General features: G+C 47.2%; 1 protein-coding gene across 1 annotated transcript in view; it reads left to right on the forward strand.

Annotated features, from left to right (window-relative positions):
* Nucleotides 1–2,711: 2,711 nt before the first annotated feature.
* The window catches only part of LOC306972948 (uncharacterized protein), a gene marked incomplete at both ends in the record, with an annotated part of 44,674 nt that continues 28,705 nt past the window's right edge, over nucleotides 2,712–18,680 (forward strand). Inside the window, one exon of the mRNA XM_079569687.1 lies at nucleotides 2,712–2,769. Within this exon, the coding sequence (XP_079425813.1) occupies nucleotides 2,712–2,769 (58 nt within the window). The remainder of the gene's footprint in view (nucleotides 2,770–18,680) is intronic.

Genomic DNA, 18,680 nt, shown 5'->3' on the forward strand with positions numbered 1-18,680 from the left:
TCACAGCGCCTAGGGCACAGCTGTGTGATCAAGATCTAGATAGGACGTTCATTTTACACCAGTTAGTCTGTATCTTTTAAAGCTAACGATCAAGTTCTTTCTTTCTGATTGGATGAGAAAGCCACTTCCAGTTTGCAAAATGAGTAGAGGGAGAACAAAAGTAAACAATCAAGTTCCCTCCCCTTTGGACCTGATAGGCCGGTTCACAGCTCATCTCATTGGTCAAAGTGACAGCCCCGGGATTCTGATCAGTGTTTGAGATCAGCAAAAAGAGGGGCTTAGAGTTCATTTTACTTCAGGTTATGTCAAATTTCACACCCAGATGGTCAGTTATACACAATCTATTCAATTTGTAAAACACTGAAACTTACAGACTATCACTTTAATCCAAAGTTATTTTAGGTGTTTCAACATTAGTGCAGGCGTGCAGGGGCGTCGGACTGGGGGGTAAAGGGTACTGAGTACCCAGGGCCCAGAGCAGGGGAGGGGCCCTCAAAAATGCTGCAAAAAGCGTATTCTACTTTTTAAGTCTCCTCATAATTGATACTATAAGAGCTGAACACAACAGGGTTAAAATACAACGGCTGCTACACAGAATTTTGCAAGTATGTGTTTGTATATGAAGCACATTTTGTCACTTCGTTAAGGTGTATATAATAAAGTTCTAATAGAATATAAATGAACTGCACTGTCAAACCACTAAACCACTGTTATGTGGTCAAAGAACATAGAATATGAAATGTGAATTTCATATGTGGGGGGTCCAACCAAGATAGCTTGTACCCAGGGCCCAGAATTTGGTGCTTACGCCCCTGCAGGCGGGCGTGGATGTTAGAACTAAACAAAAACAAATTAACAAAGGAAATGAACAGAAAATCACAAAAGTCTTTTAGTTTACATGTGAGATGGACAATCAACAGTTGGACATTAGTTCCAGTGGATTACCATGGCAACGTCCCATCCAGAGCTTTATCATAAAGCTGTGTCTGCCTCTGGGAGCTCTCAGGGAGAACACTGCTACCTCTGCAGGTGCTGGGCCAGCAGTGCTTTACAGGATAATGTTGTTTTTACTTTCCTCACCCCCACCTGAGCCGAGCACATTTTCTCCAGCTTGGCTTTACTCAAATCTAAAAGCTTCTTGAAAAGATCATCAAAATAGAGACAATAACAAGGATGAAAAGAGCCTGAAAACCATGAATAAACCGGTGTCGAAACCACGACAAAAACACAACAAAGAAACTACAAAAACGCAGTGACGAGACAAAAAAGTGAGGATTAGTTTTGCAGGCCTTAGCTTTCAAATGAGGCGTTACACTGTTTCTCTTCAGTCATGAAGCTTTTGGATTTGGGTAAAGCCGAACTGGAAAAAATTGCACTGGGTTAAGGTGGGGGGGTAATCATTTTGTCAATCAGAGAGAATATGTTTCATTTGAATGGAATGATGAAAAATCCACATGAAGCCAGTCCTGGTGCAGCTGATTCTCAGGTACTGCCCGTGTCAATAGAAATGTAAATCCGATACAGGGGATGTTTTTCCCTCCTTGGACTCTGATGAATATGACTTTGTAAATTGTCTGTTTACCACAAAGTTATACAATAATAAACCTATTTTAATAACGATCCATGTCTGCTTTCTCACATGTCTATTTGATATGAATAAGCTCCAGGACCGGCAGAGGCCCTCAACTGTGATGGGGAACCCGTCGTCCCACTGCACTGTAAATGAACCTGCCACTTCACTCTGGGCCTCAACCCTGGTCTCAGCCTTTCTGAGACCGAAGAGACGGAGCTCTCCCTGAGGGTACGGTGCAGGTGAGGGTGGAGCCGCAGATCCAAGCTTTGGTGTCTGTGCCTTAAGTGCAGGTGGAAAACTATACAATGTTTACCCATATCCAAAGTATCAAACTGGGAAACCGGGGAACATGTCTGCAGTGGCACACATCCAAAAACACACAGGGGAACCACTTCATGACATCAGCAGGTGGGAGGCGAGCCCTTTTAGGAGACAGACTGAATATGCAGGGTTCCTCCCACATGCTTGAATCGAAACACATCCCGGTAATGTGGTGACAGGGGTCCCCAAATGTTTCTGCCTGGGCCCTCTATGTGCAAGCCTTTTGAAATCTCCAATTGGCTTTTATTTTTTATTTTTGCTTTATTAAACTAACACGTCAGTGCCAAAGGGGACCCTCTGCAAACAAAACCTCCCGCCCTACATTGTGGCATGTGTAAAGTGTTTCAGCTGCAAAGACCCTCTGACAAACATCCCGCCGCGGCCCGGTCCGCCCGCAGCGCCGGGTTTTCTGCTGGCTGGCTCTGCTTGTGTCTGCCTTTGGCCTCTCTAAGCCCAGTAACAAGGCGCAACAATGGACGGGCTTTAGACTGACCACTAAAGTGCTGACTGTCTGCTCGCACTAACACCCCTATTCTGTCCGCTGGGCCGGACCCTGCTACTCTGCGGGACAGTGGTCAGATGTGCCCCAGAGACTGTCCCCTCCGCTGGACCCTGCCTCACGGTGGACTGCGCTGCCGGCCGAGCCCTGCCTGTCTTCGGGACAGTGGTCAGACGTCCCGGGGGGAGGGACCGCCTGTGCCTGTAGCTGGGACCATCCGTGGATCGTTCCCCTGAGCAGCTCCGGCCCTGCTCCTGCCCTGCTCCTGTCCAGCTCCTGCCCTGCTCCTGCCCAGCTCCTGCCCTGCTCCTGCCCAGCATGTGTGAGTGTCTGCGCGGCCTGCTGCGGGTCACCTGGACGCCCTCCTCGGACACGGGTCAGTACCACAGCTGTGTTGGGGGTGTTCGCCGGGGGTCAGCCAGGCGCCCCCTAACACAGCTCAATGTCCTCGACGGGGTCCAGACATTTGCAGTCATTCTAGAACGTCAGGTGATCATGTGAGCTGGACCAGGGCCGATAACTCAGAGGGAGAGACACAGTTTTGGAAAGAAATGTCCAAATGTTTTCCCTGATCTTTACCTGGACGTGATGGGACTCACACACTTATGGCTGAGGGTCCTTTCATCTGACCAACATCAAGCACAACAGTATTGTCTCTGCTACTGGACACCCTCAGACCTTCATGTGACCTTCGTTCATACGTGCTGAGAGAGAAGGCGTTGAACTGTGTGACAGTTTCTGTTGTATGTGGATAGGTCCAGCCAGTAGAGATATTGAACTGTAGATTCTTTATTTATCATGTGTTGTTGGGATGTGCTTAGGGACGAAACAGTTGGGTCTGATGGTTTCTCTGGGTTTGTGCCCTTTAAAGTTGGAGTAAACTAATAGAGTCCCATGAAACGCCTGGAATGAAGTAACAAAAGATTGACTTCATTGTATTGAAAATCTACACGAAATCAAAAATGGCAATAGAAGGCTTCGTTTGTGAAGGATGTTTTACAGCCGTTTGATGGAGGGTGAACCTGCAGCTCGTTGTTGTTGTTGTTGTTGTTCATTATATACTCACTACTGCCACCTCAGGTCTTATGTGTAACTGCAGCTTCTATATTAAGCTCGTGCATGACGACACTTCAGACCTGAAGCAACACCTTTCTGAGTGACAGTGCAGGATTTTAGAGGCAGTTGTGGTGAACAGGTCTGAGCTCATTCTACACATTAGGACATGGAGGAACATGTAGGGGGAGGAAAATATTTAGTTTAACAATTTTAAACTCCATATGGTCCCTTTAAGGCGAGTGGTAAACAGGTAACATTTTGGGCTTGACCTCCAGTTAAACTAAAAAACAGTAACTGTTAGAGCTGGGTCAGTGTCAGGTTAGGACCTGCTCCTGAAAATGAAATATTATATAAACCTATATATCCGCTGTTGAGATCATTACAACATGCAGATCATTTCAGATCATATCTTTGCAAGTTTTCATTTTTATCTTTGACTTTCTGTTGTATGTTGAAAACCCTCTGTCTTCATTTTCACTTCATTTCTATTTTAGTTCATGAGTGGTTTCTTTCCAATTCTAAAACAAACAGAAAATGGGCTTCAATTGAATGCAGATTTCAAATGAAACTCACAAATATGAATTAAAATAATGAAGACAAAATATCCGTCAGTGTCACTTCCCAGTATTTGGAGATATTCTGGTCTCAGCTCTGATGTCTTTTGCCCGGTCACTTTTTACTGAAGGTCTTTTTGACATGTCATGGGGGTAACGGCCATTTGCATCAGCGGATTCATGAGGAAAATACAGAACAATGATTCGCTGACTGAGAGTCACAGCCCCACATCACACTTGCTCTGGAGCGTAAACGAGCAGGTGAATGTAAGTAAGTGTTTTGAGCTCTCGAGAAGCAGAGACTGAATATGCAGGTTTGAGGTTTACTTGAAACCTACACGCAAGGATGAGTGTCACAAGAGTCCGAGATAAACGAGGAGCGTCGGTTGTTTTGGTGTGCTCTGTGAGAATGAGAAACAGCACAAACCATGGCTTTGCTTTAAAGGGCTCACCTGTGATGTGCACGCTCCACTTTGTCCACCAGGGGGAGCCAGAGCCAGGTCTGTGGAGGTTTAAAGAGACACCAAGCATATAACTATAACAGCAAAACCCTGTGTCTGATGATTGGATCAGATGCCCTCCCACGCACCACATAGGTCCAAACTGAAACCTGTCACAGAGGAGGAAGGAACGGTTCATCGCCTGAAGCCTCTGAAGAACATTTCTCCAGGTGAAGGAGCCTGTTCTGCTCTTCATCAGAATTGCAGAGAGATGCGTCTGCCCTTTGAGGCAGAGTGCTCAGTTGGAGGAGCCAACATAGATCATCTCTGGCTCTCAATGAAGTTAACGCATTATCCAGTTTAATATGCCTGTGAGTGTAACGTCATGGCAGGCAACTCTAGCGTGTGTACTGTTCTCTCAAGAAATATTGGCTCTTCTGGAAAATATGTGAGACAAAGACAGTCTTCTCCACTGGCTGTGATCACAGCTCTGAATCATCTCCAGGAACTTCTGATCAGGCTGAACAAAAATGAGACAATTCCTCAGCGCCAACTCATTAAGTCCATTAAGTCAAAGTAACAAAGGAAAGTCAAGCCCAGGTCCATGAAGAGAAAACTATTCCAGGATTTTTCCATGGGAATTAATAGGAATGAACCTGTTACTGATCAGATGTTTAGGGTCTGTAATTAGGGTTAGGAACGTCAAATGCATATAGGCTGTAAGCTCTCCTGTCAATATGTTTTGAGATTTAATTCGGACCCCAACCCTAAGATTGCAGACAACAGGTTAACAGGAATATATGGGAGTTAATGGGAATAAACAAATCTAGAGGTTCTTTACAGACAGATAATGTGAGAATGTGATTTGACGGTTGTACTTTCAAATATCTATCACAGCAGAGATGAAAAGTGTCTCAAAGAAATCATCTTCTCCGTCTGACACCAGGGTTTTTGGCCGTGGTCGATACAAAGAAGGGCTTTTGGAAATGGAAAAGAATCTGTATCTATGTTGTGTAAATTAACCAAGTGTATACAGTATTAAGAGTCTGTGCCATGTGTCTGTAGATTGCTCTATCGTTTAGGTCTGTTCAGTGTCTGTCATTATCAGAGTGAGACACTTAAGGAGAGTGTGATTGGTTTATTTCACACAATGCAACCAGCTGCAGCTTCTCTGTCTCTTGGCCAAGCAGCGTTTCTGAATATTTCTGTGAACTGCATTTGCAGTTTTTGTGTTCCACGTTGTTTTACGAGTCAATTTCTCTATAAGGCTATAGCTTATCTTCTACATCTTTGCCATGTTTTTGTGGAGTTAGCGAATTTCTTACTGCAAAATATCCTTGCTAGCTATGAACAAAAGATCTTTTTTAAATCAGAGCTAAAGGCTTTTGAGCAGCATTAGAAACCTACAAATCCAGAGATGTTGTCTTCTGAAGCACACAAGTCACCGGGGGCCCCTCACACCTGCAGCACAGTGGGGGCGTCACAAGAGGCGCTACAGGAAACACAAAAGGGGCAAACGAGGAGGTATTCGGGCAAGTCTTACAGCCAGGGGCGGACTGGCCCTGGACTCTGGCCAGCCTGGCCCAAATTAGCGTAAATGCGACACTTCCACGAATACACCCGCCTTAACCGAGAGCATTTTCTCCAGTTCGGCTTTACCCAAATCAAAAGGCTTCTTGACTGGAGAGCAACACTGTAACGCCTCATTTGAAAGCTAAAATCTAGAAAAGTGATGGTAACTTTTTGTCACGTTGTCACTGCATTTTTGTCATGTTTTTGCATTACTTTTTGTTTTCATCACTTTTTGTTTTCATCACTTTTTGTCACTTTTTGGTTGTGTTTTTGTCTCTTGTTTTTCGCCTTTTTTTCATGTGATTGTTGTTTTTTCATAGTTTTTTTCATTGCTTTGTCGTCACATTTTCCTCACATTTTGTTGTGTTTTTGTCACTTTTTTGTTGCTTTTCCAGCACATTTTTGTTTTTGATGCTTTTGTTTTAAGCTTTTAGATTTGGGTAAAGCTCGGTCACGCCCGGGGGTAAGGGTAAGGTAAAGTGAGAGGCCAGAGCAGTGGCCCTAGAGCCAGTGGCCCTTCTGTGCTCTTCCAGAATGGACATATGGCCAGTCCGCCCCTGCTTACAGCTAAACCACACAAGCCTTCTATCCCAAATATCATTCTGGCTAGTGTACGTTTACTGGAGAATAAACTGGATTATGATCGTCTGCTACGCTCCTCTCAGAAGATGTTGAAAGACAGTTGTGTTTTTATGTTCACTGAGACTTGGGTCAACTCTAATACACCAGACAGTGGAATCCAGCAGAGAGTTCAGCTTCCCGATGGCCCTGTGTACGAAACTGGCTTTCCACTGCTCTCGCGATGCGCTGGAGGCTCCCTCGGCAGGAGGTAGTGTTGCTGCCGTGCCACGCAGTGATGGAGCTGGTCAGGATGCTCTCTGTAGTCCCTCTGTAGAAGATCCACACAGTGATGGAGCTGGTCAGGATGCTCTCTATAGTCCCTCTGTAGAAGATCCACACAGTGATGGAGCTGGTCAGGATGCTCTCTATAGTCCCTCTGGAGAAGAACCACACAGCGATGGTCAGGATGCTCTCTATAGTCCCTCTGTAGAAGAACCACACAGTGATGGAGCTGGTCAGGGTGCTCTCTATAGTCCCTCTGTAGAAGAACCACAGTGATGGAGCTGGTCAGGATGCTCTCTATAGTCCCTCTGTAGAAGAACCACACAGTGATGGAGCTGGTCAGGATGCTCTCTATAGTCCCTCTGTAGAGGAACCACACAGTGATGGAGCTGGTCAGTATGTTCTCTATTGTTCCTCTGTAGAAGATCCACACAGTGATGGAGCTGGTCAGGATGCTCTCTATAGTCCCTCTGTAGAAGTTGGACATAACGGAGGCTGGGACTCTGGCTCTTCTCAACTTGTGGAGAAAGTAGAGGCGCTGATTACTTTCCTTGACCAGTGATGTCGTGTTCATGGTCCAAGAGAGCTTCTCTGTGATGTGCACACCCAGAAAGCAGCACCGTTTATTGTTAGAGGAGCATGCTTCGAAAGTCCACAACAATCTCTTTTGTCTTCTCCACATTTAGAGAGAGATTGTCCTGTGTGCACCACATGGCCAGACTGCTCACTCACTCCTGTAGTTTGACTCGTCTCTGTTGCTGATGAAGCCCGCCACTGTTGTGTCGTCTGCAAACTTGATGCAGAGGTTTGAGTCGTACTTTGGAGTGCAGTCATGGGTCAGCAGAGTGAACAGGAGGGGGCTCAGCACACAGCCTTGGGGAGCACCCGTGTTCAGTGTGATGGTTCTGGGGGACCTGTGGTGCTCCCAGTCAGAAAGTCCAGCAGCCAGTTGCACAGTGATGTGTTGTCTAAAAACAGCATTCTAACGTAGGAGTCCTTTGTTTCGAGGTGAGTGAGGGCTGTATGAAGATCAGTGGAGATGGCATCTTCATTTGACGATTGGACCGATAAGCAAACTGGTCTGGGTCCAGGGCGGGAGGGAGAACAGACTTGATGTGGTCCATGACGAGCCGCTCGAAGCACTTCATAAGAATTGGAGTGAGTGCTACTGGGCGGTAGTCGTTAAAGCAGGAGGGTGGGACTTCTTTGGCACCAGAATGAAGGTCGTTGCTTTGAGGCATGTTGGGACCACAGCTGCTGCAGAGATGTGTTCAAATGTCTGTGAAGACTTCAGTGAGTTCATCAGCACAACCTTTCAGCACACGACCTGGTATGTTGTCTGGACCCGGTGCTTTGCATGCGTTGATCCTGCTCAGAGATCCTCTCACACTCTCTGGAGATAGCTTCAGCACCTGGTCTTCTGGAGGGGGTGCTGACTTTTGTGCCGGGGTTCTGTTGAGTGCCTCGAAGCGAGCAAAGAATTCATTCAGCGTGTTCAACAGAGCAGTGTCACTGTCACAGGTTTGTCGAGGAGCTTTATAGTCTGTGATGGTCTTTATTCCCTCCCACAGACTCCGAGTGTCTCTGCTGTCTCTGAAGTGATCCGTTATCTTTTTGGAGTACTGCTTCTTGTCTTTTTTGATGCTGCAGGACAGGTTGGTCCTAGCTGTCTGCAGTTCCTCCTTGTCACCAGATTTGAAGGCAGCATCCCTGACCCTCAAGAGCCACTTCACTTGTATTCCAAGGTTTGTGGTTGGACCTGATAATGATGGTCTTAGAGTCTGTAACCGCTGTTACTCTCTTGGTTCATCAGGGGGTAAACGCAGCACAGATTGGCGCTGATACACATTATAAATACAGCCTTTTCTCATGGTTTAAAGGAATAGGCCACCGTTTTTACATACTAAAATATGTTCTTACCTCACTTTAGACGTGTTAATATATCCCCGTCTGGTCTTTGTCCGTGCGCTCTGTCACGCAAACGGAGCACATACGCAGCCTCTCCCACATGTCATATAGCTCCAAAAAAGCTCACGATAGAAGCTACCAAGCTCTTCCACGTGTTCCCTATTTAAATAAAGTTACGTGAAGTGTTTTCATGCGAAGTATATTTACACAGAAATGTAACATGTCGATTTTATAAGCAAATAAAAAGGGGGACTATATTGTGAGGCGTAATGATACGAGGAGCAAAACGTCCGCGCAGTAACTCCTAAAGACTTCCCCCGCTCACTTCCGTCAATAACCTTTAGGAGTCACTGCGCAGACGTTTTACTCCTCGTATCATTACGCCTCACAATATAGTCCCCCTTTTTATTTGCTTATAAAATCGACATGTTACATTTCTGTGTAAATATACTTCGCATGAAAACACTTCACGTAACTTTATTTAAATAGGGAACACGTGGAAGAGCTTGGTAGCTTCTATCGTGAGCTTTTTCGGAGCTATGTGACATGTGGGAGAGGCTGCGTATGTGCTCCGTTTGCGTGACAGAGCGCACGGACAAAGACCAGACGGGGATATATTAACACGTCTAAAGTGAGGTAAGAACATATTTTAGTATGTAAAAACGGTGGCCTATTCCTTTAAGCGCTCACATGACAACTGTTTGTTTGGTTCGATGGACAAGTTTAAGTGCACGCTCAGGCCTACGTGTTTTACTGTTATGATTACCGTGCATGTGTACATCACAATGATTATGTTAGCCTACCCATCACATGGCTCATTGTGAGTGAAAAAACTCACTAGCGACTACAGAACGCCCGTATTAGACACAATTATTCATTAAATGTGCATGCGAGTCGTGCATAAACATTGTGGAATGCCACATATGGCGGCCGCTGCTGTGGATCGAGAAACAAAAAAACATCTATAGTGAGTGACGGGTTATAGGGACTTGGCTTAACTTTTTTTTGTAATAACTCATCATCTCAGAATATCAAATGTGGAGACTAGTGGAGGTCACAGCTAGTATATAAATAACGGCGAATGCTTCATGTTAGTGTGGCATGGTGAGGAATGCAGGTCGATAGATTGTCAACAACGCCACCTAGGATAGGCCTAGGACCCTGCACAAGGCAGACACAGGTTCGTTTTACCTTTATAAGTAGGGCAGAGACAAAAACCTTTAATATAAAAATATGTATTTTTATTTAACACTTTAAAACGCCAATGTTCTTTAAAATCGCACAGTGGAACAAAATAAAGTCAACCCAAACAAAAATACAAACCATGCGACAAACAAATAGAAAATAAATCAAACACCAGTTATTTACAGTTAAAAATATACAATATGTACATTGAACTGTTCCCGTTGAACAGACGGGAACAGTTGTGGGAACAACAGTGGGGACTCGAGCGTTGGTAGCACTAAATAAAACTCAAAAGGTTTTACCAATTGTTGTCATCCAAAGCAACAGGGTGGGAGGAATTTCGCCACTGGTAGCAGCGCGTAGATGGTGTGGGCCAAGGCGGTATCCCCAGCAGACGCGGGAGGTGCAGTTGGTCCCGCTATGGTGGAAACGAACCATGTTAGGAGACCGATGGATTAGAATTTAAGAAAGAGGAGTCAGGCAGAAACCAGCAACTTACCAACAGGAAAAGCACCGGTCTCTAGACCCCGGCGGAGGCGCGCTCCCAGCCTCCGCAAACAACGTGCGCGATACGCACCACACTAAATAGGGAAGAAGGAATTAGGACGGGCAGGGCACGGCCAGACGGGTCAACAAGGCAAGACGTGCCGCTTACCCAAACGTCCCACGCTGATGGCCCAACAAACCCTGTCGCAGCCTCTACAGGCCGCGGTGACACTGGGGAAGGAGGAAGAACACTCGTAGTGTCTGCCGTGCACAGTACAGTGGCATGAGAAGCAACTATGTGCCAAACTCACCGGAGAGGTGTAAGCGGTGATTCCCAAAGCAGCAGCTGTAGGACAGCCGACCAGGCGTCAACATGCGCCAGAGCACTGGAAAGAGAGCACTGTTGAGCGCCAAGTGTGCATGAATTGTGCATAAAAGGCGGCATACAAAACTCACCAACGCAAAGTAAAAGCAGTGAGTACTGCACGGTGACCACGGCGTGTGAAGCCACCGCAAACGCTTCCCAAGGCGCAACTTCGTGGAACTTGTGTGAAGTTGGCCCCCCCATAGTGTCCGATTTGCTTCAAAATTGTGCCATTCGTTTGTGCACGTTTGTGCACATAAAATTAGCGTTTGTGCGCACATTGTTTTTGAGATATTGATCATTGATTGGTAATTGATCAGTCCCCCCATAGTGTCCGATTAACTCCAAACTAGTGTCATTGTTTAGCACTTCGTTTGTGCACGTTTGTGCAAATAAAACTAGCGTTTGTGCGCACTTAGTTTTTGAGATATTGATCGTTGATTGGTAATTGGCTCGGGTCTTGGTCCTGGTCTGATCTTTGTTCAGGTCTTGGTCTGGTCTTTGTTTGGTTCTTAGTCTTGATCTTTGTTTGGCTCTTGGTCTGGTTATAGTTGTGGTCTTGGTCTGGTCTTGGTCTTGGTTTTAGTCTAGGCGCATTGAGTTGCCTTGTGTACGAAATGCGCGGTATAAATAAAGTTGCCTTGCCTTGCCTAGTCTGGGTCTTGGTTTTAGTCTGGGTCTTGGTTTTAGTCTGGGTCTTGGAAAAGTTGAAAACTGCTGAAAATCAGGAAAAAGACGGACGTTTAATAAAAGATAAAGAAGATGAAAACCAATTATTGACGACGGAAGGATTCCACAGTCAATCAATATCTCAAAAACGAAGTGCGCACAAACGCTAATTTTATGTGCACAAACGTGAGCACAAACGAATGACACCATTTTGAAGCAAATCGGACACTATGGGAGGGCCAACTTCACACAAGTCTTCGTGGACCCACAAAAAGACCAGCGCGGGAAGAGGCAAGAGGGATCTGATTCACCGACCCAAGCCTAAATCCCTTCGGGTCTCCACCCCACAATCAGTGCCAAGCCAGGAGAGCGAGGAGGAGCGCGAGGAGGAGCGCCCCAAGAAACAGGTATGGGGAGGGCAGATGCCCTCCACACTGCCACATCAGCATCGTGCTAATGCTAACGGCTAGCTAGAGCTTGCTACGACTGCCCTTTTTTTCACTTCTACTGAACAATGTGCTGTGAGAAAATATCCATATGGACCCGATTTACATTTGCCTTTATTTGTGTGTGATAAATAACTTCAGATTCCATATTTGTGTTTATGTGGGAAAGTGGGGATTTTAATGCCATCAAATAAAAACAGTCTTCTATCACTGATTAGCACTTAGCTCAGCTAATCATTTAAATGTGTTGTTCGCATCTCAAAAGCTAAACGTTTGTTAGTTTTAGAAAAATATCACATAAATGTACTTTTTGCTATCGTTGGTGTCTGGCATTTCACTCGCAGTTTTGTTACTACAAGGCTGACGACAGCTCACATTACACGCTAAAAGAACAAATCAGCTGATGTCCACAGTCAGGTGCAGAGGTCGGGACGCTCGTCTTGACCCGAGGTTCCCAGTCGTTTTCCCCAGTTGAGCGAGCGTTCACGTGAATCCCCGAACTGGGAAGTCGTTCCTCCGAGTTCCTGAGGACCACATGAACGCACCGTTTGGGCTTTAGGCTCTGGTCAGGCAGCTTTTGGATTTGGGTAAAGCAGAACTAGAGTAAATGTGGGGATTATGAAGTTAAAACACACACTACCACTGAACTTTATTGATCTCACAGTGGAGGCATTACATCAGCTCTTCAGAACTTGGGGGTGTAAATAGTCTGGAGAATGTGCATACAAATACTAGTAAACAGAGGTATCTTCTGTACAAAGAATAATAAAAACTCTAACAGAAGGGGGGGGGGGCTTTAATTTGAACTTAAAGCCGCCAAAGGTCAGACTAGTCAGTGGTCAGTGGCCTCCTCCGGTACGCTGCAGCCCGCCCCCTCGCACCCTTATATGGGTGCGTGCCTCATCCCCCTGCCCAATCCGGAGGCGGGACATGCCCCTCTCCTAGTGCCCTGTCCCAGCCCGGCCCCGGGGCTGTCAGAGGGAGCAGCGGGTCGGCTGGAGCAGCACCACCACTACCGAGGGCACCCACCCACCAACACACCGCGACTACACCCACCGGACATGGGCACGAGCAGGTCAGCACCCCCAGGAACACACTTCACTTCTTATAGGACCTTTTAAAAGTGTATCAAAAACATAGTCCCCATCTTTTCCAAGACCGGATTCATTGTCTGCATGTGGATGCCTCTCGAAGGGCTCTCTGCCGTGACTCGTGTGCCGGAGCGGTCTGGCGCAAAACAATAGCGTGTTGTTGTGTTTGCGCTCCCTTCAGCCGTGTGCGCAGAGCAGGACATGCCACAGCCGCGGGACACTGAGCTATTCACACCCTCCGGGGGGAACTATTTGCAGCGTGGCATGTCACTATCCTCTGCCCGCTGTTTTGTAACCAGAGCCCAGAGCGGAGCGTCCGGCCCGCACGCAGGACGCATTTAGACCGCACAACATTCAGCGGGACAGCGAGGGCCCCCACACCAGAAGGTTGGCGGCTCAATCCCCAGCTACTATGAAGCAGCCCAGGGGCCGATCTCCTGATCTCTGTTCAAAAGCTCAAAATCCCCAACTACAGGATAGACATTGTTTCCGAGGGGCATTAAAAAAGATTCAGGCATTAGATGTAAATGTATTTTTCTATGTTTACTGCATGCACTCTTACGAAAGGAAAATACCAAGATTTTTTTGTATTTGTGGCATTCAAAATATTTCAGTAATTAATTACATTAGCATTACATTTGACTTGCTGCGTCCTGTAGACACCCTGATTTACCCCATGTGCATGTTTTGGAGACATAATCTACACATACACACAGAGAGAAAGTAAACAAACAAAATACATCAAATACATTCACAAATAATGAAGGCGCCTGTTGTTGAATAAAACATTTTCATCAAAACACCAAGTACATTAGAATAAGTCGACAAAGTCTAAAGGCACATATGATGAATGCTTTACTCCTGTGGGAGACTCTACACTGTCCTGAATGGATAAACTGTGGTGCACAGAGCAGCAGGACAGCGCTCAGTGATGTGAGGGCAGAAGGAGTGCATCTACATGAATGTCTGAGAGCTGATTGGCTGAGAGGCAGGGGGGGGGGGGGGGGGGGGGGGCAGGCTGGTTGATACTTGTGGGCATTTGACACGTTACTCCTATGTTCTAAGGCTGAGTGCTGGTATGTTGAAAGTCCTGACTGAGACATTGGCTCAAAAGAGATGAAGGTTTGTATGACACATTAATACCAGGAGCTGCGATGTCTGAGAGAAGACTGTTTGTAAAAGCTGGAGATGAGGGAATTGTCACCATCAATGACATGACAAAATAACTTATGAATTGTCTTTTGTGACCATTTAAATTGTGAGCGTGACTTCTCACATCTCTCCTTTACCCTGAACTGTCCCCGTCCCTGCTCCAGGTCAGGCATGAGGTGTTTTTCCTTTTTTTTTTGGGCACACAAACCAGATGGTTGACAGTCCAGTTCCAGCTCAGATCAGTGCACACTGTCGTCGTATCCTTGAGCAAGACACTTCTGAGCAGGGCGTGGTGCCTCGTGTCCGGTTTCACTGCGGGACAGCTGCAGGGCCATGGTCACAGGATCTGCTGACCTCCATTCCAGATCTCCATCAGCTGCTAATGTTGGCCCAGGGAGGAGGAAGGAGCGGCAGGCCAAGAGCCAGGCATTCTGAGGCAGGAGCAGGACACAACCCAGGCATTCTGAGGCAGGAGCAGGACACAACCCAGGCATTCTGAGGCAGGAGCAGCACACAACCCAGGCATTCTGAGGCAGGAGCAGGACACAACCCAGGCATTCTGAGGCAGGAGCAGGACAAAACCCAGGCATTCTGAGGCAGGAGCAGGACACAACCCAGGCATTCTGAGGCAGGAGCAGGACACAACCCAGGCATTCTGAGGCAGGAGCAGGACACAACCCAGGCATTCTGAGGCAGGAGTAGGACACAACCCAGGCATTCTGAGGCAGGAGCAGGACACAACCCAGGCATTCTGAGGCAGGAGCAGGACACAACCCAGGCATTCTGAGGCAGGAGTAGGACACAACCCAGGCATTCTGAGGCAGGAGCAGGACACAACCCAGGCATTCTGAGGCAGGAGCAGGACAAAACCCAGGCATTCTGAGGCAGGAGCAGGACACAACCCAGGCATTCTGAGGCAGGAGCAGGACACAACCCAGGCATTCTGAGGCAGGAGTAGGACACAACCCAGGCATTCTGAGGCAGGAGCAGGACACAACCCAGGCATTCTGAGGCAGGAGCAGGACACAACCCAGGCATTCTGAGGCAGGAGTAGGACACAACCCAGGCATTCTGAGGCAGGAGCAGGACACAACCCAGGCATTCTGAGGCAGGAGCAGCACACAACCCAGGCATTCTGAGGCAGGAGCAGGACACAACCCAGGCATTCTGAGGCAGGAGTAGGACACAACCCAGGCATTCTGAGGCAGGAGCAGGACACAACCCAGGCATTCTGAGGCAGGAGTAGGACACAACCCAGGCATTCTGAGGCAGGAGCAGGACACAACCCAGGCATTCTGAGGCAGGAGCAGGACACAACCCAGGCATTCTGAGGCAGGAGTAGGACACAACCCAGGCATTCTGAGGCAGGAGCAGGACAAAACCCAGGCATTCTGAGGCAGGAGCAGGACAAAACCCAGGCATTCTGAGGCAGGAGCAGGACAAAACCCAGGAGGGAGCAGGCTCAAACCCAGGGAGAGCAGGTTTAAGCCACACATTCTGAGGAGGGAGCAGGCTCAAACCCAGGGAGAGCAGGTTAAAGCCACACATTCTGAGGAGGGAGCAGGCTCAAACCCAGGGAGAGCAGGTTAAAGCCACATTCTGGGTTCTCCTGGCCCACGGACAGTGTGTGGTGCACTGAGGCTGGACGTGCACAGAGCGGTGAATAGAGATGGCAGTTTCCCGGCGGCAGACGAGGGGTGGTGCTCCAGGAAGAGGGGTCAGGAGCTGGGGCTGAGGAAACGTGTGCTGACATTTGAATAGGTTTGGACAGTTCCAGGAGGAAGTCTGGGGTAAACAGAAGGACGAGTTTGTCTTTGCAATAATAATGACAAACTTGGAATTTTTTAAGTTTAAATGATAAATAGTCTCAACTTTATTGAAAGCTTAAGGCAATATGGATGATGTGATCTTGGTGGTGGATTATACATGAACACGCCGTTTTTATTTGAAAGCTAAGAATGTGAAAGTGAGAGACAGTTCCCAGTTAATCGTCTTAACACATTGAGTACCAAAACTGAAAAAACGTGTTTTCGCTCCCATGTGTTGAGTGCCAATTACGAAACGAGACACTCTATGTCATATGGAGTATCATATGTGTGATTTTGGGAGCTCTGTGACGAACAGAACTGAAATAAATGACGATCAACAAGAAAAGTCTCATTTGTGGCGGTGCCACAGATTCAGCACCAGCCACCACGGTGCGGGGGCTGCTGCATCTGTCCCCCCGGCCGCCTCTCTGGATTGTTGGCACAGCTAAATCCCAAAAGCAACAAGCAGTTTTATGGTTGTACATTTGCAGCTTCAATTTTCTTTTGGAAACTTAACTCTAAGCTTTTAAAAGGTTTTTGGCTTTTTAAAGGGGCTAGATACAAGTTGGTCATTTTATACACACTGCTGCCACCTCAGGTCATACGTGTAACTGCAGCTTCTATATTAAGCTCGTGCATGACGGCACTTCAGACCTGAAGTAACACCTTTCTGAGTGACAGTGCAGGATTGTAGAGGCAGTTGTGGTGAACAGGTCTGAGCTCATTCTACACATTAGGACATTACTGGAACATGTACGGGGAGGAAAATACTTCATTTTTAAACTCTGTATAGGTAGGGCTTATCGTTCAATGAATCACAGATAAACAATATATTTGTGGGCTCGATATTTATCGTCTATACATTTATTAGCATTTCCCCCCTATTTATTCTTTGTAAAACTTTGGTTTTTAACTAAAGCAAATTGAGTTACATTATATTTCATGTTTTTTGCAGCTTGTGTGGTATTTCAGGATATGATTATGCACTTTTAGAACGAAGGTTTACTGTAATTGTTTTGCCTGAGAGTTGACAGTATCCAGTATCATCAGAGTCAATAATATCGTTGATCGCAATACTTTCCTGCCTTGATAATTTTGTTATCGTGACCGGCCTATGTATAGTCCCTTTAAGTGGGCTTTTTACTTCTCATCTCTAGACAGATTCTCGGAATGACTAGAGATATATTTCTCCCCGTCAGAAGTACTGCGAACCACGCCAAATCATCAACAAATAAAAGTGAATGAACCTGAACTGGTCATTCTTCTGAATACCAGAGCATCTATCTTCAGTGCTGACAGAGGAATGTGGTCCCCCTAAACAGCCACTTCCTGTTTACACGTGTGTGTTTCCGGGAGGTGCAGTGGGCCTGTGGGCGTGTCCTGTAGTTATCTGCTCATCTGGGTGTTGATGATGTGCGCCTCAGGGACCCTCTGCACACTCGAGGCGTGTTTACGTCCTTGTGAAACAGTGAGTACACTCTGGGGGTCATTTATTAAGGCAGATGCTAAATAGCGAGCGCAAACATGCAGCTATATGTGGACATGTTGCCCCTAATTTACCTTTTCAGATGACGTTTATTGCAGATTTAGCGCCAGAAATCCGACGTGCATGTAAATGAGACAATGCTCCGTGAATGACTCCACTTTGACACGTGCTACTGCTTTACTTGGTCAGTGACTTCCATCCATCCATCCATTTTCTTCCGCTTTATCCGGGGCCGGGTCGCGGGGGCAGCAGTCTCAGCAGAGATGCCCAAACATCCCGGTCCACACACACCTCCTCCAGCTGTTCTGGGGGGACCCCGAGGCGACACCAGGCCAGCTCAGAGACATAGTCCCACCACCGTGTCCTGGGTCTTCCACGAGGCCTTGTCCCACTAGGACATGCCTGGAACACCTCCCGCGGGAGGCGACCCCGAGATACTTGAACTCCTCCACTTGAGGTAAGGACTCCCCACCGACCTGTAGAGGGGAAGCCACCTTTTTCCGGTGGAGAACCATGGCCTCAGATTTGGAGGTGCTGATTTTCATCCCGGCCGCTACACACTCGGCTGCAAACCGCCCCAGAGCGCGCTTAAGGTCCTGGTTCGTTGAAGCCAACAGAACAACATCATCCGCAAACAGCAGAGATGAGACTCTGAGGCTCCCAAACCGGACGCCCTCCGGGCCCTGGCTGCGCCTAGAAATTCTGTCCATAAAAGTAATGAACAGAACCGGTGACAAAGGGCAGCCCTGAGGAGACCAACACGCACCGGGAACAGGTCTGTCAGTGACTTCCCTTTGATTAAATACAGTTCACACATTCAAAAGCAGCTGCCACGCTCACAAGCAGTGGTACGAGGGGCTATGGCTTTGGAGAAGTATTTTCATGTGAACAGTGGACACAGTGGAAGAGACACTTGGACTCCTCCAGCTTCAGACGCAGGACAAATCTCTTGGCATGAAGTGTTTAGTCATTAGAGGAGTGGGCTGAGAGAGCGGGCAGCAGACGTGTGAAGGCCTGCAGATGTGAGTGGCTATAATAAGACGAGCTCCACCAAGGCACGACCACCTGCTGCTGTCTGTCTGAGTGTGTTTATCTGCTTTGGACATGGCACGGATTCTGTAGTGGAATGAAATGAGATTATTGCAAAAGCAAAAACTCAAGTGCCTTTATCAGTGGTGAACGAGGAGCCAGTAGTTGTTGTTTACATCGCTGTGTCAGTGTTGCTCT

The sequence above is a fragment of the Gobius niger genome (assembly GCF_951799975.1).
Source record: "Gobius niger genome assembly, chromosome: 1".
NCBI classification, from domain to species: domain Eukaryota; kingdom Metazoa; phylum Chordata; class Actinopteri; order Gobiiformes; family Gobiidae; genus Gobius; species Gobius niger.